The sequence below is a fragment of the Pleurodeles waltl genome, chromosome 9 (genome assembly GCF_031143425.1).
Source record: "Pleurodeles waltl isolate 20211129_DDA chromosome 9, aPleWal1.hap1.20221129, whole genome shotgun sequence".
In the NCBI taxonomy this organism is placed as follows: domain Eukaryota; kingdom Metazoa; phylum Chordata; class Amphibia; order Caudata; family Salamandridae; genus Pleurodeles; species Pleurodeles waltl.
The window spans coordinates 1,049,809,176-1,049,830,239 of NC_090448.1; the positions used below are offsets into that span (position 1 = coordinate 1,049,809,176).

General features: G+C 41.8%; 1 protein-coding gene across 24 annotated transcripts in view; it reads left to right on the plus strand.

The window, feature by feature from the left end:
* Positions 1-21,064, plus strand: part of TRIM9 (tripartite motif containing 9) — a 325,658-nt gene that overhangs the window by 218,994 nt on the left and 85,600 nt on the right. For 15 of the 24 annotated variants that reach the window (XM_069208656.1, XM_069208654.1, XM_069208660.1 and 12 more), the window contains exons 6-7: positions 15,642-15,799; positions 20,769-20,907. In XM_069208656.1, the coding sequence (XP_069064757.1) occupies positions 15,642-15,799; positions 20,769-20,907 (297 nt within the window). The remainder of the gene's footprint in view (positions 1-15,641; positions 15,800-20,768; positions 20,908-21,064) is intronic. The other 9 variants (XM_069208655.1, XM_069208652.1, XM_069208658.1 and 6 more) reach the window with 1 other exon arrangement.

Sequence of the window (21,064 nt, forward strand, 5' to 3'; positions counted from 1 at the left end):
TGGCGGTTCAGCCCGCCATGCCGGCGGCGGGTGAGAAGACCGCCACCGGCATGGCAGGCTGAACCGCGATATAATGAACACATGGAGCAAGCTGCCTCCGACAGGCAACCTGATGGTGGAAGGAATCATTATCCGACAGGGCAGCACTGCTGCCCCTCGGATAATGATCCATACTGCCCCCAGCCTTTCCCTGGCAGGTTCCCCTGCCAGAAAAAGGCTGGTGGAAGGGGTGCTACAGGGCCTCCCTGGGGGTCCCTGCACTGCCCATGCACATGGGCAGTGCAGGGGCCCCTGTGCAGTGCCCCATCGCGCAGGTCACTGCCCGATTTACGGGCAGTGATCTGCGTGACGGGTGCAGCTGCGCCCACCGCACAGGGGCATTGACGGCCGCTCCATGTGGAGCCGCCGGCAATGTCCCACCCATGCATTCTACTGGGCTGGTCGGCGGAAACAATGTTTCCGCCCGCCGGCCCAGCAGAATGTTCTTTATGTGGCCGGCAGGGTCCCAGGGGGGCTGGCGGTCAGTTAAATCCGCCAGCCTGAACACGGCAGTAAACACCGCCGTGTTCATTATGAGGGCCTTGGTTTCAATATTCGTAGCCACAGACTTCTTGTTTGGAAATGTGATTCATAGGATGTTTCCACTTTTCTACAGCTGCAACACTGAGAACCTTACAGACTCATAATGCATCCATAAAGGCAGTGTTGTCGATTGTTATATTTTGCATAATTACCAATTTAGAACCTTTAAGGCAATTTCAAATCTGTCTATACAGTGTGGAATTGGATGAAAATACCCAGGTGAGAGGTTGGGAGGGAGAGAGAGATTTTTTTTTATATCCTCACCTTCTGCCGCTTCCAATCAACACAACAAGCATTTGAAGTGCAACCGGTATCACGTTTGCTTGAGCTAGAGCAATGAGCATTGTAAATTCCTAACCGGACTTTTCTTGAAAATGAAAATAAAACAGTATCACATAACTAACTGGACTTTTTTTGCCATATAAACTGAAAACTAAAAGTTTCACATAAGCGAGCCGATGGCCGACATCAGTGCAAAGCAGACACACAAAGGGAAATAAAAGTTCACTGGTATTGAAACCTATTGGCAAAAGTGCAATTATCCATGTAACCGGCAAAAGTGCAACTATCTACGTAGCCGGCAAAAGTGCAATTAACTATGTAACAGGGTCGATATTCTGCAAAGCGCTCGACTTCTACCCAGCGTCATCGCGCTGCAAAAAAAAGTAGTCCAGAAACCGGACAGAAAACGTGGAGCCTTGTATGTTTTCAGTACTTGGTTGCTTCGCTCGAGGAGGGCTAAACACCAGAAAAGGAATGACTTATGCATGCCTTTCACTAATGAAAGCAAGCAGATTTTAAAAGGCAAGCTCACAAACCAATGAAAGAAACTGACGTAACATGGGCATAGTTTGAAGCCCAAAGAGAGATTACAACACGGTTTACGCTCGCCCGTAATAAAGGGTGAATGTACACTGCACACACCCAGTGCTGTTGTTACAGGCAGATTAGAACTACTCAGGATCAGTTTATCCTTGAGTAAAGATTGTCTTTGTCAGGCTTCCAGAGTTATTTCCCAGATGTGCCTTGGAGCTGTGCTTGCCAGCAGAGAAGAGGCTTTGTAGAAATCTGCAGCGTCATTCATAACCTGCAGAAAATTACTGAGTGTTCTCGGTTTCCTTAGCTTTTAAACCTCCCTTTGGGCAACCCTGAGCATATTGCTTGTGGCATCCTTTCCAGAGCTACCCATAACCAAGAAAGAAAGAGAGGGAGAGAGAGAGTATAGTTAAGCAGCACATACATAGATGTAAACTGCTACGGTGCAATCTAGGTGGAGCAGAAATGTCGGTGCCACTGCACTGTAATGCAATTCCACCTGAGACTATGTGCTCGCTGCATAAGGACTCATTAAAGGCTACAGTTACTGTGGGGTAATGTCATGGAGGGGCAAAGCAGTCGTTAAATGCAACATTTCAAATTCATACTTTTTTGGCACCATAACCAATGTAGCGACAGTCATTTATCTATGTGATTTATTTCAATTATATTGAGCTTTGAGAAGCGCCGTGAACAATCAATCCTGGCCTGGGACAGACTTTGCGTAACAGCAGGTGAGGCAGCCTTAGGGCGCCAACTAGTGGTTGTGGTGAATCACTGCACAAAGCCTTAGAAAGTTGTTTTTAGAATCTGGTGAGCACTCCTTGGGGGAAATTCTATGTTTCTTGCAGTGCTGAAAATTACCGCACCAGCTGTAGTAAAGAGCATGTTTGTCCCACACTGGCCTGCCCATTTGATTTTTTTGTAATAGTCCTAAGGGTGTTCTATGAATTAAAACCTCACACCTCACTGAGGGTTGCTGACATTTTCTCAGGATTAAGACCACATGTCAACATTTTTGCTGGTACTGGAGTGGAACTATTGCTCTTTTCCACTGTTTCTACTATTTCTTTCTTTGAGAATAGTTTTGCACCGGTGCAAAATGAAGAAATTGGATCGTCAAACAATTCCTAAAAATATTTAACTTTTTCTCAGTAAATTGTTTACAATACAGTTCCAACAAAGGAAAAAAACTTGACATAGAAACGTAGCAACATTTTTTTTGTACAATTTATGTTACATTCATCATGCACTGCTAATTATCCCACAAAATTATGACACTCATGACATCTTTGATAAAATCAGTGATAGTATCAATGTAATATTTGCAGTAAAATGTTTGATGAAAAAACTGCAACGGCGTGACATAGTTACTTTAGAGTACAAGTTATAGTTGCGTAAGATAACTCCAACTTGTACATTTCTGTGGTTTCAAATGTGAGCCTAACTAAAAGGTCCCTGTAAACTTTGTATTTTTAACTGTATATATTTATATATATATATATCAATCAAGCAGGATGTGAGGTGGGGCATTTTCTTACACCCCATGTTCGCGCTTCAAAATGTATTCATTGGATTTGAAGCAAGCCTGCTCTGTTTATCAAAGCTGAGGCAGCTGTCCCGACTTCAGCACTACATGGTGCAAGATGCTGGAGCTTGAGTTTTTCTTTCTCCGAGGACTTTTTATTTATCGACAAGTGTTCATGCTACAGGGGCCTCGCATGAAATGTATGTCTGCTGACGGCGGCCCTCTGTAGTAAGTTCTGCAGCTTTCTAATGCCGCAGAAGAAGTAGCCACCGAGGAAAATGATGATCAGAGCTTTTAGCCTTTCATGCTATGTCTCAGCAGACTCCTGCTGAGTTCAGGCTAAGTACTGGCTGCTGGCAAAATGATGACTCCCACTGCATGAGATTCAGGGAGGCCCTGTTCCTGAACGCGTGGCTCTCACTGCAGGCCTTCTACACCAGTTCTGACACATACCAATAGCCCTTCCTCCTCCTTCTCCTCCCCCCTCCTCCTCCTCCTCCTCCTCCTCCTCCTCCTCCTCAAAAGAAATGCAAAATAGAGGAGTCATGGACACAGCCAACAATGATCTAAGTGTTCTGAAATATGCACCTGATTTTCCTCTTTAGTTAATTATTTATTTGTTTTTTGCGGTTTCAGGCATTTTATTGCCTCGTTATCACACCTAGCTGGCATTTTGTCCCACGTGTTTTGTGCCACCGCCACTCACTTCTGGCTTTTTAGACAGAAGCACTTGGCATAATGGAATTTTTTAGCCCAACCTTACTGGGCTAAATACAAAACTACAAGATACAAAGTGTAATGCACAGTTGACTAAAATATCAAGACTGACTGGTGGTATGGCTCTGAAAATATTTAACAGTCTGAGCAATGCAGTCCTGTTGTTATTGATGATAAAAGTTCACTTAAATGTGATTGCCCGCATGATATTGGAAGACATGTCACTATTAACCTGTGCACACTATGATACTTTATAAAAGATGTGGGGGTGAGAAATTGGTGGTTATGTGGAGCCCCTCATTGACACCTACTCCCAGCCAGGTCATCACTAATAACACAATGTTAATGGTCCATTATATAGTTTCTGGTAACATAACATGTGTATTTGGAAAGCAGACATAACCTATCTAGGTGCTGAATAACAGATGTTTATTGTTACCCAACTCAATGGTACTCATTTTATCAACCTCAGAATTTTGGACGAAAGGCTGGGTAGACTTGCTGGGATTTGAACCTGTGACCATGAGGTCAAGCACAGGTTCCTACAGGGGATGCATTAGTCCACTAAGCCACCAGACCCAGCTTTATAGTCACTCACTTTTATTTTATTAAAATGACAGCATTGTTATTCAGCATGATTTTGTTTGTGTTCCCCAGGGCATACTAAATGCTGCTGTCAGCCAAATACTGCTGCCCTTCAGGATCCCTTCACAACTCCTCCGTGGGCCCGCCCGAAAGTTTGAAGACCACTGCTCTAAAGTTTTAACCTTGACAACAGTCTACTGCAACTATAATCTGTAATTTTCAAATAAATACACTTGGGTCATACCACATCTCTAGACCAGCCTGCTAAGTCTCTCGTTGAATGCTTGGATGCATCTGTCTAGGTACCATTGCTTCTAAAAAGCCATGCACCCAATTGGCCTCTGTCAAAGTGTTCAGTAATATGAGCAAGAAGGATGGTGCCTCCCCGGCGTAAATGTCAATCCCACTCAATATCCACAACACAAAATGTCATTGGGTATGTAACAGAGTACTGCCACAGACTGCACTCATCAAAGGTATCTTCACTTGGGATATGATGGTGGCGTGCAATTTATATCTGTGAGAGATCAAATGTGCAAGTGATTCTAGTCACCTCTGCCATCTGCCCTGAGAAGCTTTACTTTACACATACTTACTAAAACGTACTCCTTTCTTCAGTCTGAGCCGATCAATTTTAATTCCAGTTACCTGTCAGTGATGACCTCATGGCATCCAGTGATATTGAAAATAATGTTTCTTCTCCAACGTCAAAAGCCTCCACAGTATTCCTAAAACCTTTAATGAAGTCTCAATTTGACTTAAAACTTCGATTGTCAATTCTTTTTCTTTCGAATGACTCTCCTTCCTTTTCCATCTTCTGTACAAGCTACTCTAAGTCACATGCATATTTGCCTTAATGCCTATTATTGTATCTCAGCAAACTGCCCACACTTCATTTCAAAGATCACAGCATCTCGTTTAAAATTCATACCTATGCAACTTAACAATATCTAATCTACTGTGGCTCACTTATTGATACCGCCGACAATGCATGAATTCACATGCCCCTCCCCTGTTAAAGATCCCACCTAAACTCAATTAATTTAATTTACCACATTAAACTGGAGTACATGAATGGCATGGTTTTCTTAAGAGTGCTACACTATTCCCAAAAACCAACAATAACCAAAATACCCTACTAACCCTGGGTTCGGGAGCAGCAGGTCGCCCTGCATAAAGCACTACAACACCTCAACAGGAGTAGTAAGTGCTATGTAAATGCAATTACACTACAATACAATATATAACCACATTAATACTAGTACCATATTACTCAGGCCTCAACAAATCTACATGCTATGACTGCTTCTTGACATCTCACAGTGACGATCACGCATGAGATGATACTGAAAAGTCCATCACAGCAGATCTCTTCACCATTTTCCCCTTTAACCTGTGCCATCTCAGGACCTTCACATTCAAACAGATATCTCAGAAACAAACACACAGTGAAGTAACCAGCTAAGTGGACAATGAACATAAGAAATGCCATAAAGAGACCTGCAGAGCTGCTCAAAGCTGCCAGCTTACTGAAAACTATACACTGCGAGTCTGTCCCTCACACTTCCTCATCCATCGCACTGCTAAGCGCTGCGAGCCATAACATAATAATCATACCTCAGTGGTCACCACGCACAGCATATGAGTACTTCCTACATGGGATCAAAACGAAGGCAACAAACCCTACATAGTACTGCATGCTATTTATGTAGGGAAGCACTTCAGCGCCCATACAGTGACAGTAAGTGCTATATAAGCGTTAAATAAATGAGCAATACAATACAATACAAATCTCTTGAACCCAATCAGGTGTGACGTGGATTTTTCCTGCAAGGGTTTTGTAGCCATATGTTTGAATGATTTCTTCACATTTACATCTAACAACCTAAACAAACCCGCCATCAAAACTGAGGGCTTGATTACGACCTTGGTGGGTGGGATACTCCTCCACAAACGTGAAGGACATTCCGCCCGCCGTTTTACAAGTTCCATAGGATATAATGGAACTTGTCATACGGTGGACGGGATATCCGTCACGTTTGTGGTGGAGTATTCCTTCCACCAAGATCGTAATCAGGCCCTAAATATCATGTTATGCATAATTACTTCACTTCTCAGAAAAAAAAGTGTATCCCATTTCTTTAATTGACATAGCTCAGTAAGCAGTAAAAGGTGGAAGTGGACACCAGGCTGAGTACATGTGTGGATACATTTTTGCATAACTTATACAAATGCCATCTGATATCTGTAGGCTGTGGAACCATGACACCCAGATATGTGTGAGTTGCATTCATTGCATATTTTTCATGTACATAATGATCTGCAAAGTACAGCATATTAATTACCAACACAGCATTTCCTTATAGGAACCCAGGGCAACAGAAAATGTTATACAGTTGGATATTTTATGCTTTCTGATAGTGGCACTCCAAGTTTACGTATCGGAGTGAATACATTTAGTCACACCTTCTTTGATTAATTTTACAATATATCTGCTTGCTGTTATGGCCATGGCGGGGGCTGGGCACCCAGGAAAGCCCAACTTCACCAGCTATTCTTGAAAAGTATATAGCCCTGTGAATCTTGGATGGTGAGATTACTGCCACATTGTATGTAATACCCAAGAACGATGCAAGGACTATCGAGAAGCCCGACAAAAATGCATTTGTGTCCCTGGCGCAAAACGTCCCTCTTAGCAAAAAGCCCTTTTTTGCAGCAGCCAGCTGTAATATTGCATCCTCGGGTGCCTGGTGGAGGTGCAGCTGCCGTAACTTGGCTCATGGCCACCGCAGCCATGATCCTATCACACTTCATCCCACACTCCTCTGGATAAAAATAGGACCTCATACGTGTGGGCTCATATAATTTTGGGGACACGTAAGTGCCTTACCAACAATTTCCATGTTTCTGAGTCTCCATTAATATTGAAAGATGCAAATAATATGTTTGTTGTTTGTGGTCTTGATCAGACTACTAAGTGAAATCAAACAGTAATCATTATTTAAAATGTAACATCCTATAGAATGCATCAACAGTTATCTTAAATGAATTGCACAATAATTTCCTGTACATAATGCCCTAGCAGCCACGGTATAGGTTGTACTGAAATTTTCTATACTCCTATAGCAGGAAGCCAAGAACAAAAAAACAAAAAAATCCCTCTCAATGACAAACCCAACACTATCCTACATTCACAATCTTCTCTCTTTTCTCTATGGCATCACACCTGTCGGAATGTGGTCGTACCGGTAAGAATCTCACAAACCCATATATCTGACAAGAAATAGGTTTATTCGTGACAACCAGAAGCAGCATCCATAACCTCCTTGTTTCTGTCTCCGTCTGTACAAAATCAAATCCAAACCATTTTACCCAGAATTATCATGTCCCACGTTCCATATCGTAGCCTGTGATCAATATTTCATATTCTGGTCTATTCATATAAATATTATTAAGTATGATATTCCCTCCCAAAACAAAACAACAAAACAGGACTCAATAAAATTGATCATAACTATCAACTAACTTATAAAATACATACACAAACAACACAAACATAACTATGAAACCAAAGACAATGGTAAACTAAAATGACGCAATTTCAGACACACTAACAATAACAACATAAATATACCTGCAAATTTCATCAGCATTTTCTTTCTTGTAGAATAGAACTTAAATAACTGTAACTAACTTAACACAATAGAATTTCACTGACAATTTTCAATTAATCTGCAAGGCTTCTTTGAACATCTCACTGATCTTCCAACAATGACACATTTAGAAGATCATCAGCATTTATATGTTTATGCTCATTTCCTGAGAAAAATAATCCTTGGTCATTACTATCATCCATGAAAGTCTAAAGTTTCTTAAAATATGAAATATTGATTTGTCTCCATTTTCTGTGGATGTCATTGTACCATGAATATTTGTTATTGTTAAAGGTGCTGGATGAAACAAGCTCTCAGATTTTTAGGTCGAGCATAGCAGCGCACAAGCGCTTCGTGTCATAATCTACTCTGTGGGCTTTAGCACGCCTTGAACGCCCATCACTTTTATTCGTTCCTTGGCCTGCCTTTCAAAAATCCCTTCATTTCGTTGGTAAATGCTTTACGTTTGTCCCATCTTGAGGCAGTTTTGTTACGTCTTTGAGACCGACCCTGTTACATGGATTATTGCACGATCACCCACATACTTTAGCTAGGGCGAACTACCTTTTCTTTTGCTGTGTCCAAGCACAATGGCACTTCGAAAATTATACAGCGCAAACTCGATTGGCCATATTGGAGCATAATTATCAGTTATAACTACAGTTCCCAGAATGCATTATGTTGCTGAAGACACAACACATGCTGTCCACGCCTCATGACTCTGCAACTCGGTACACCAAAAGAGTGTTTTTACCATTTCCAACTGGAAGAATCCCTCGAGTTACGGAGGCACCACCGAGGCAGCCAATGTATCCTTACTTCAAATCGGCGGGTTACTGAATGGCGCTTTGTCTTCACGTGATGGGGTGTTTTTTCCTAGATTATTTTTGTTACTCTTGAGCTGTTTGGCAAGCATTTTAGGAAAGTTCTGAATGCTTACCCCAGCTCTTGATTATAATATTGCTAACCAAAAACAGCGCCAAGGGACTGCCGTCGAGTGAGCAGTGGCGTGCATCTCCCTAGCAACGCACAGGACGTTTCCTTTATGAGGGAGCGTCCGTTCTCGGTGCCGACATTCCGATATTAAATCGTTTTCTTGGTTGATTTTTCTTCTGCTGCTAGGAGTGCCAATAAACTATGTGCACGTTTAAAAATTAAGGTTTATTTGGCTTTATACTAGTGCAACATTGTCTGTATTATACTTATTGAACCTTTTAAAAGTCCTGTTGGTGCAGCGCATGAATTGCCTCGTGTGAAATTTTGTTTATATTCTCCAGTTTTCACGTTTGGAAAGAGATGAACGGTATCTGTGCATCGCTGTATAAACAAATCCATCTACAAGCCTTAAACTCTGCAAACTCTTAGCATGTTCACACTAGTGGAAAGTAAAATGTAAGCAGTTTCAACCAACCCAGACAACAAATATAGAAGTAGATTTTACTTAAAACATGCTGAGTCGGGGACTTCTTCTAAAGCCATATTCGCAATTGCTTACCTTGTCTTTACAGTAATTAGGAACACGTGTTGACTAATGCTGCACTTTCTATTGTGCAATCTTCAGAATTATAAGAAAAATGTTGACTTGCCAAGGTATATTGTAGGACAAAGATATGAAAACAGAAAAACTTTGCAGGACAATACTTTCAAAAAATCAATAGCTCTTTGCGTGGCATTTGAGCAAATTTGCACAGATCACCCATATTTGTTACCAGATGGAGTTTTCCTCCTTGTTTCTCCAACCTGCCATTGAAAGCAGTCTCCTTTTAGGTCGAGCATTGCAACGCACAAGCACTGCTTTTCTACGTGTTGTTCTTGTAAAGATTTTTATTGGGCTTGCATGATGATTGTATATGTTCTATTAATCTCTCCTTATTGCAATTATAACCATTATTCAGGCCAACTGTTTGTACACTCTTAATATGTTTGGGTGGCCCTTCTAGTTCATTTCTCTCGTTACTCCTCCGTGGCTGTCTTGTGTCTTTTTTTGGGGCATCGTGTTAGCCATCCAGCCACTCTGATGGTGGGGTGGTGAAAGTGGTATTCTATTGGAATCGGCACGGCAGATTTAATTTAGGATGCTAAATGGCAACATTTTCATTTTCTGCTGCAGATAGAGGAAGAAGGTAAATGGAAGTGCTTTAGCTATTGCAGGGCCACTGGAATTATGTGGCAGAGAGGACCAAATTATAAGACACGGGTGACCAATTTGTGTGGCAAGAATAGTCCAATTAGGCATTTACAATACCAATAGCAATAACTCTCGCAAACGAGAGACCTATTGCATTGTAAATGCATGTTTTGCTTTACGTCACTTGAAAAGAATCAGATCTCCAACTTGAGGTTCCTGAGGTTTGCATATTTTCTCTTGTCGGCTTATTCTTTCTTCTTTTGTTTAGTTAGTTCATTTTGTTTTTCAATCTTCTTATGACTTGGGAGCTTTGGTGGCTATTTGGGTCTCTCTTGTTTTTTGAACCTGTCTGAACATTATTTCTGATGGACAGTTTCCTGTTGCATTATGCTGAGTATTTCTATAATCTGTAAAAACTTGACATAGGGCTTGGTTAACAGTTATTTGAGCTAATTTTGCTCTTTGAATAGTTTTTTTAATAGTGACCATTAGACTTTCAGCCATAGTAAACCTTCTTGTTGCCAGATACATGGGACTGTGAAGTTCTTACCAGTACGAGGACATTCCCGACCAATTGGCAACAAGGATGTAATGTGCTCGTACAGGTAAGAACCGCACAGACCCATGTATCTAGCTAGGTTTGTTTGTGATAGCCTTATCACTCCTGTTCCTATCTTCAACTGTACAAAATTAACTCCAAACAATTCTACTTAGAATTATTATGCCCTACATTCCATATTCTAGCTTGTGTTCTACATTGCATATTCTGATATGCTCAGATAAATATTACAAAGTATGACAACACCAACTTGGAACCACTAAGGGTGTGAGACAGGTGAAGGCCATGACTGCAGCCATTTTAAGTATGACTTGGCAAAGTATTATCAGACCTTTTCAAAAAGGGGTACAGACCACTTTTTTTGCATAGAAAATCTTTATACCCAGGAACACTAGCTGCACCATACATTTATGGAATGTGGTCCCGCAAGAGGAGGTTAGGTGGTGGACTTCTCATCAGACCTGCAAGGAATCCTTACGCCGAATACACTTACGAAGTGTAAGTACAGACACAAAAGCCATTTTCTCTAACCAGATCCTCTAAAACCTGCTCAAGGAAACTAGAAAGGTTGGGGTCATGACAGCACCTGGGCTACGGAGGCATGCCTCCCAACCCAGGGGTTTGTTCTACTGAAAAGTGCCTGGTGGGATTGCAGCTCCATGAGCGGATTAGTTAAAGCTAAAAGGCCACACCCTTCCCAAGGTGTACACAGTGAAAGTGAAAGAGGGTAGCAGATGTAGGGATGGACACAGCTGCACACTCCTGGGGATAGGTTATTTTCCACCTTTCAGAATAAATGCACACTACAGGCCTTAGTGAGAGTTTCACTGACAGGATACTCTGCAAAACATGATTGTAAAAATGTGGGTAGTTGTGCAGGATGTGAGGCCTGCGTAAGTAATACGTCCACAACTGTCTCCATTCTGGGAAACAAGCACCCCATTGTAGCACTTGACTCTCTCAGGTAGCGAAGCAGAGCAGTACAAGACCGACTCTGGGGAGGCGTGCGCTAGTAACATTAATACAGAATAAAAATGTGTCCAGTCATGCCTTTTTCTATGAAAATGGACAAGTACATGTATTACATGCAAACTACTAGATACTACGCATTCATTTATAAATATATACATCAGGCAGATTGAAATACCTTTCGTGACAGTATGAAATCACATTTGACCCCTAATAGGTCATGACACCCAAAACCATAGCACCCCCACCTATACCAGATAGAACATTACAATATTGGCATGTAACACTTTAAATGAAGCAAGCTTATTGGCTCTGTCACTGAGTCATCACAACAGTCATATAAGGCAAGCCTAATGGCTTTGTTAAAAGTCAGCACATCAATATATAGGTGTGGCCTATAGGTTTGACTTCCTTTATGCTCCCATAGCGGGGAGCAGAGGCGTTCTTCTGGATCCTGGAGATGGAGTCCTGGGACCCTGCTGTTGCCTTGATGGGCCCAGGAGTGGGTTCCCAGGCGCGTTGAAAGTTGCATCAGCCCAGGGAAGGAGACCCCCAGGTCCAATGTGAATCTGGGGAGAAGATCCCATGCACCCCCATCCCTGGACAAAATAAATAAATTAATCTTGCACCATACCCTGGGCACAGCCCCGGGGATAGTTTTAGGACTTGCAGCAGAGCTCCACGTGCTCCGATCATCACAACTGGTTAAATGTCAAATCCTTTCAAGATTAATATCTCGGGCCAGTTGGACCAGTTGTGATGATCTTGGGCTCATTTTTCTCCTGGTGGTGAACTCTAGCCAGTAGTAGCATTGTCAGCAGATCCCCTGGTGTCTAAAGAGATGCATCATCTGAGGAGCTGGCTGGCTCCCTCTATCAGCCTGCTTCTCTGCCTCCCCTCCCCAGGTCCCATCATCTCTTGGCTATCTTGCAGGTCACACATGGTAGCAGTGGGGTCCAGGTCTTCCCCCAGATGGTCCTCAGAGGGTGTAAGGGGCCAGCATCACTGGCCCTGGAGATACCCACTAGTCCTGTGGTCAGTTGCAGACAGAGTCCTCAGTCCTTTAGGGCATCAGGGGATTGTCATTCATGCTGTCCATAGTGTTGCTGCTATCACAGTCATGGTCTAAGTCTTGCTCTCATTCCTCTTCTGGGCATGCCACTTTTACATCCAGTCTAGCCTGTGAGTGGGGTACTCCCCATTGTAATACCCTAAAACTGGTTCTGGTCAGATCTTCCCTCTTCCTTGGTAACAAGTCTCATTTTGTGTGCTAGGGAAAGTCCCCTTGAACTGTAATAAGGGCAGGGCCCAGCTATTCCCCAGTCATCCTGTTATGAATACATACTCTCCTCTACACCCAGACCCTTTTGTGCACTGTTTGGCTTCAATAAGCATTGACAGTGGGAGAGCCATAGCCAGCCTAGGCGGCTAGAAACTCCTGGAAACTTTAGGCAGCAAAATGCCAACTTTCTAAAATTTTAATTTCTAAATTAATAATTTAAAATCCAACTTCAGGATTAGAGAGAACTTTAAATGCAATTCAAAAGAGTATAAGAAGTATTTTGTAGGTGCTACCAATCTGAGCATTTATTAAATGTCACAATGTAGGCCAGTGATTCCCAGTGACAGCAGTGAGCCTTATTACAGTGAAAAACGTTTTGGGGGATATTTCACTGTAAGGACATGTTCCACGTTAATTCCTACATGCCATGATTTTAAATATCTGCATCCTGCCTTTAAGGGCAAAAAGGCTTACACTGGGGTGACTTTTTAATATTTAAAAGGAGGTGTAGGCCTGTCAAAAGATGAATTTTCACAGGTCAAATGTGCAGTTTGAAACTGCTGTAGACAGGTTACCTGTGTGCATCTACCAGGCTGTGCACGACTGTACTCACTCACTTGAAGCATGTACACTACACTCATGGGTGAGCACACTTGTGCATGTGTAACCAGCCCAGGGTCACTTACCCTAACTGCTTCACAGCAGCCTTATCTTAAAAGGTGGACACTGGCAGTAACCACGCAAAGTCCAATTCACCAAGTAATTTCTGGGACTGAACCTCAGGTATGGAAAGTCACCCCCAACAGTGGTCCAAAACTGGATGACCCAAAAGCAAAAAATGTAAGCGTTCTAAATGGGCAGAATACATTTGCAACTAAGATGGATATCACAATCCTACAGGCTAAAATTTTCACTTTTTATAAGGTGGACAGAATATCTGTCATACTTGTGACAAAGTATCCCATCCTTCAAACGGTAAATAAGGCCTGAAGGGTCAAGTGGGATTTCCCTTCGTTGTGGGGCCTTAGTGATGAGAAACCACACATAGACCAACTTCCCACTCAGAAGAGCTGGAATTGTCGACTGGGAAATTATCTGGTGGTTATTTCTGCCCCACCTTTTTTCATCTTTATATTAATAGGAGTGTACACTAGTGCAGTTAAACTTCCCCAAGGCACATGTTCCCTTGATCTCCACATCAAGGAAAGCTGCAAAGTGGTGGGTGTGTCAACATGGAGAAGAGGGGCTGTGTGCTGGACTGTAGAGGCTCCTCTACTCATGATGCAGATGACGAAATGTCCCTTAATCTGCACCCAGAGATTATCTGAAAGAGGTGGATGGATGCCTAGTGGGTAGCTCAGGCTCTTGGCCAATAAAGCTACATTCCTGTTTACTTATTGAGAGGATCCTTTTTGGGAGATGAGTGTCCTGGTTTAATCCCAGAGGAATGTATACGGAAGAAGCACTGAGGGATTGAGCATCCTGCTCATGCAATCTGAGTTTCTCCTGCAGAAAAATGGACAACAGCTTCTAACAAAATCTCGGTTTAGAAGTTACAGTAGAAATTGTAAAGGGCGTTTTTAGCTGCCACATTTTGATATAACAATGCATGCCTTACTATTGATCACAAAAAAATAATTTCTCCAAGAAGAAAAGAGACAATCCTCAACAGTTTCTAGTGAGCTGCCCTCAAAGATTAGTTCATATTTTATTTTTAAACTAGGAATGCATGGTTTTGTTACTTTGGATTAATGGTCAACACTAATTCTCAAATAAATCATCAAGTGCTTGAAGAATTTCAGCAACCAAATGTTTAATGCATGTAAATTTCGATCAATATTATAAACATGTGCCATAGGGATGTCATTCATTCTGTAATCTGTTTGTGAAGCTGTAATACTGTGAGTCGACACTAACGTTTGCACCCTTTTTTCATAAGATCTTGTGATATTTATGTACACGCGGCAGACTGGCTCAAATGACAGACTCCCTTATACAGAACTGTTCATTTTCCCCTGAGTTAATTTTAAATGTTTCAGGGCTTGTTTTAAGTACAACAGCGCCTTGTGCAGGGTGTCCACTGGTCCCAGTAATTTCCATCCAGACAGTTCCCATGCATATCCTTCGCTGATGGAATCAGACACAAGGTGCCCTTGAGAGAGATCAGAGCGTGAGAGAGGGAGAACGTGTGTATGTGTGTGCGCGCGCTCGCACTTTACAAATAAAAAAATAACTGAACGTTGCTAATACGAAGGAGTAGTGATTCAGGACAGTTCATGTAGTTGCTTGTGTCCTAGTGTATTTTAAATAACCAGTGCTTAATTTGTAAATAAAAACGTGCCGGTGCCCAAAGCTCTTCTCGGAAACAGGCGGCTACTGCAATTAAAAGTGTGAGCACTAAATACTGAGGCAACATAATCCTAAAGCCATTTTGGGCCTCCTTAATCCATTTACAGCCACTCCCTAACCCTTCATCTTACTCTTGCAGCTTTCTGCAGTTTCCCTTTCTCGCCTTTTCGTTTTTCCCATCCTCCGTCTTTCCCATATGTGTTTTTTTGCTTGCAGTAAACGCTTGAGGCAGAAAAATAAGTGTGGGCTCCTAAAAATAAGTGCTGGTGCCCCGTACCGGAACCCACTGGCTCAAATTAAGCACTGCTGTTCATGCTGTACTGCTATCAGAAATTAACGCATACTGTTGTACGAAGTTGCTTTGCATCCTTATGTCTCAGTAACACTGCTTAATATGTGTTGTTGGCTTTTGTTGTGAGGCTATATGTTCTTATTTGCTCATACCATCTAGGCTTACACTAAATGTTGCTTAGTTCCCTCTCAAGTACCAGCACCCCCCATCCTGCAGCTGGAAGAATGCTGCACTCACAACAACAGCGCCACCTTGTCGTGGAAGCAGCCGCCACTATCGATGGTCCAGGTGGAAGGATACATCCTAGAGCTGGACGATGGGAACGGCGGTCAGTTCAGGGTAGGTACAGAACACGGGCCACTCCCTTCCCGCACTGAAAAACTGCAAAACCTTTGGTTTGAAAGTCATTATTCCACGCAGTTGTCAGTGTACTTCCTGATCGTCGGTGTTTTTCTGGTTGTGTAAGTTTTACCTCTTCCTTCAGCAAATAAATGGAACCTCGGTAAGGGATGCACATCTTCTATTCCTGGAAGTTTCTAGAATCCTAAACTAACTCGATTGAGTCATAGATAATGTTCTGAATAGAGTGGTTTTCCCAAAATTATGAACTAAAGTTACTTATTTGTAATTATATATTTTTTTTTTAAATCCCCATATTTTTATTATAGACTGAGGTGACAGCAGAATGGATAGCATTTGTTGATTACAGGGGAGATAGGCCTCTGTTTTTGGAATGGTGATTGTCACACCTGTTCTGATAAATCGACCAAGGAGGACTGACATACCGGGGTGTGGGACTTCATACCCTCACTGACCACATTTATAGGACGATCAGTTACCTCGCTGAAGTGATTAGATTTTCCCTGTACCAGAACCATTGAAAATTAATTGTGAATATTTGACGTATATTGTTCTGATTTCCATTGTCTGTCCTGATGTACAGCAGTTGCTGAACGCGAAGCATATGTTGGCATAAATTTAAACACAAGTTTTGACGATTCGGAAATTAATGACTAAAAGCATTGTGCTTCAAAAAAAGGCATAATTTTTGACACAAGTTTAAATTATACGAATAGTGACCGGAAATATTTTCGTTCTGAATTGTTTTGTGTGAAATAAAGAACCATTTCTGTTCTGATTGGAGAAGCGCCTTCCAGGTGCAGTTTGATAGAAATAAAGTCCTTCATGGCCTTTTAATGACTCGCACACTGCACTAAGTAGGGGCAAGGGCACATCTATTATGCCACAGATAACAAATAAACAAATACATGTCTGTCTCTTGGGCGTGGCAGTGAACCTCTGAGGATAGCGAGTGAGCAACCCACGTCTTTCACACCTCCTGGCCCTCCTGGCTCTATCTGCTGTGCCACAAAAGCAGTACTGCATGTGTGTGCCCACCTCTACCTGTGCCCCTTCCTTTCTGGTATCTCAAGCCACACTCTGCTTCAAATCGTGTTTTTAAAGTATTTTCAGTAGCCCACCTTATTGAATTGATCTCTCCCTGGGGATTTCTTGCTGTTATAACTTTTGATTCCCCTGGCAATTTTATGTTTGCACCACACCCACTTTCGTCCCTTCCTAGGTGTATCAGCTATCTATAGTGCATAATATCTTAAAATGAATCTATGTAATTTCTGAGAAAAGTCTAAATGAACACCAGTCCCACAACTGCAGGCTAGTATACAACAGGCTTCCTTGCATATGGCTCAAGGGTACTGAATGCCGAGCTACCTATGCTTAGGAAGGACAACTGATACTGACAAGTGCGATTATAAGGCACATCAGTGATGTCATTGAGGAAGTAATTTTTGATCATCTCGATGTTACTTGAGAGGTCATCAACAGTACCCTTGCCCTTTTGGTAGTCAGCTAGCCATAATTTACCAATTTCAGTGACTTTTGACCATAACAGTCATTCAAATACATTTTGGGTTTATTTGTATTCATGTATGTATTACATATATTTATTAATAATGTAATGTTAGTGGAGAACAATACAATCCGATTTCTAAAGTTTTATTTTGAGGAAACTTATTGGCTTTTATAATGATATACTTTTTCTTTGGCCCACGGCATGTGTTGGGCATGGCCTGTGACCTTGTCCACAGTAAACTAGAACAAGAGATGGCTTTCACGAACAAACATTCGAATCTTAGTTTGCAGACCACAGACTATGATTCAGTTACTGAAGCCCAGTAAGTGAACCAACCTACATAAGTTTGATGTCTGTGGAAAATGGCATCTCCACCCATATAGAATCTCCTGTGTTTCAAATGGAGGTGGGATGTTTTCGACCTGAAACCAACAGCACATTATTAATTTGGCAATGGGCTTCAGGGCCCAGATGGCTAATTCAGCTTGCATAATGGCAGCTGGAACGAAAATATTCAGCTCCTGACAGCAAATCAGATGGTCACATCAGATTAAAATGTTGCTTGGTGCACCAGATCTCAAACCAACTTGTGAGTTAGCTATATATTTGACTCCCCATTTTTGGAGCTTTTTCCCTAAAAAGCGCTGGAGGGTTAGACAGTAACCGGAATAACAGGAGTCTACGTTGGACCAAGTAGTCCATTCTCCCCCCGGTTTGAGGTCATTCTGTCCTGTGGTTTTTGATGTATTGTTTGCCAAACATTGCAATAAAACTAAGAAAGCAAACTGCACCTTTTAGCTCACCTCCTCTAGAACTTCCCCGTTCAATTGCCTTATAGGATCTCAAGTTACAAGAATTTGGTGTGTGTTATTTTTTGCACACTATGTGTGGATTCGTCAAACGGGACTACAATTATTACCATTAAAATTGAATTTTTCTATGGACAATTATTTTCAACCATAACTACAGTGTCCAAACTCTTAAAAGTGTGCTTAGATAAAGTTGTGCAGATTTGATTTTGTAGTGTGACATATATTCTTGAATGTATGTATTGGTCTATCCATGGACTTTTTTTACCTCACAAAACTCTTACGTTTTCAGTATTGCACGTATAGTATCAAAAATAGTATTTAGTGTTGAAGTGGGATACTTTGAAAGTTTAACCATAGTGTTGTCGCCGATGTCATCGGCATCCCAGATCCCGGCACTATTCGCCTCCGGCAGGGAGATCTTGATTGAAGCACTGTTGTGTGTTGTTTGGGCCAAACTTTACTTCAGACAACTAAAAATGTACTTTTTTTCTGAGTCATACAATCTTTAAAAATAGAGCTGGAATTAGAGTAACATTACATATATTGATTATTATTGAGTTTGCTGTTACGAACTGTTTACTGATGAGAAAACAAATCAATAACTTCACACAATCACACCAGAGAGATATAGAAATTTCCAAACAGATTTCCAAGTAAAGTAACGCTGTAAAGTGTATAGTGACCTAGGATGGTACGCAAATATCATAGACCTTTATTTGTAAAAGCTAGGAGGCCAGTAGTGGGTCACAGGTGAACTAGACCGGTCTTTGCTACTGTGAGATTCCAGTACCAGAAGGGCTGACACTGTGCCTCTTTCTTCCATTTGCCGCGGTATACATAATTATAGTTATTTTGGTGCAGCGCAGGCATACTTCCCAAGAGACAATGTTCAGACAGTAATGTTTTATCAACCACGCACAGACGTTTCAAAACAGTGCGTAACTCCCCTCACTGCCAATGCAAATCCCGCGAGACTAGGAACAAGACAAACATGTAAACCAAAATGGGCTCAGAGCTCCGAATTCCCTTGTGTGCTAGGAGACATTTCCAAGAAATCCCTTACACACGGCCTGTCCCTACCTTAAGTGTGACACAAGTTGAAATTATGTGATCTCATTTAAGGTTTTACTGATGAAAGCTGTTATGACTGGGTCTCGTATGCTAAAATACTGCAATAAAGCTTTAAGCTATGTTGCAGAGAAAGGAGATTTTTTTTTTAAATAAACGTGTAGTAACAAATTAAATAGTGCAAGAAACAAATTAGATGTGCAAAGGGCAAACCAATTAAATAATTTCTGGTTTCTGGCAGGGCAACACTGAACGGCTGTCTTGAGTGCCACTAGGTGGAAATGCACCATTTTCCCTACAACCCTTATTGCGATGACAGAGGGCTGGTGAAAAGTCACTTTGCATAGGCTGGTTAAAATCCATGCACCATCTTTGATTATAGCACATCTTCGCCAGTTACCTTATGTTTCTTTTTTTGCCCTCCTGTTTTCTACATTATGCCATGCTTGTTAAAGCTTTGTCAGAGCATTGTAGCCTAACATTACCACCCTAGCATTTATTTAGCCTCCTCTGCAATGTTTAATATGCTCAGCACTTGCAATATAGATCCCTCTATTAATGTTTCATAGATGGTTAGAAGGTTCACGGAGTCACCAAAAATCTATTGTGTTTTTCCATGGAGCGATGACAGTCTGGATGTAAGATTTAATATTTAGAGATCTGCCAAATGCACAGTTCTCATGCTCCATTAAAAGCAAGGAAACCTGTGAACGAGTGGAGCCACAATCATAAGTGGATTCCATGCACCATAGGGTCACCAACATTCTTGCACTCAATGGTGTTCCTCAGAGAGGTCCTTCCAATCCATAGTCTCTGTGGGGGGTCCACCATCCAAAGCATGGAGTTCCAAGGCAGGCAACTTAACCAATGCGTCCCACCCCCAATGCATTCGGAGACAACTCCCTGTTCATCAGGACCACTGGCCTTTTGGTTTTCACAGACTCCTGCTTTGAGACTTTCTTTTTTAAAAAGAAAAATAGAATTCCAACAGAGGACAAAAATGGTGCCAACCTGTCTTTCTGTTTTGTAAATGTGCAACAGCCAGAGCTGCAGGTGCAGTTTGGGTATAGGCAAAGCAGGGATCTCCAAATACAGTGGGTGGTCCTCCACACACTGACCTAATGCCAGTTCTAATGTCTCATACTAGCATTCAGCATTGTAGATGTATCTTATGCTGGTATAAATAAATGTATTTGAATTTAATCAAAGGGGCTTACTACTGATAACCCTACCACGCATGGGTAGACAGGGTTCATACCAGAGTGCACAAAAACGACTGAAACATTTGACTTTTCTCCAAACAAAAAAACAGTGTTAGTACTCTGAGAAGAGAAAGTCTGGGCAAAATTTGCTTCTGATCATTGTCACTCTTTTTGAACTATTGGCTAACAAACCTTCAGTATGACTCCATAGAAATATCAAAAGGTATAGCCCTAAAGCCCACCACCCCTTTATACAGACCTCAACAATATTTGTCGTATTGGCAGCGGAAAGCATTTGGTTTTTATAAATAATGCAATGTCTGACTCTGATACCTGCCATTTTGTTCCTCCAGGAGGTGTTTGTTGGAAAGGAGACAATGTGTACGGTCGACGGCCTTCACTTCAACAGCACCTACAGCGCTCGGGTCAAGGGTTTTAACAAATCCGGAGTCAGCCAGTACAGCAAGATTCTTGTTCTTCAGACATCTGAGGGTAAGAAGTCTCATACCCTTTGTTCAAATACAGGCTAATGTATCACTTACTTTTCTACATTAAAAAATATCATAACTTTGAAACCTACCCAGTGATCAAAGCAACAAAGGCTGTACAGAAAACCTTGATTAGTAGGATCACTAGGAATACAGCTAGC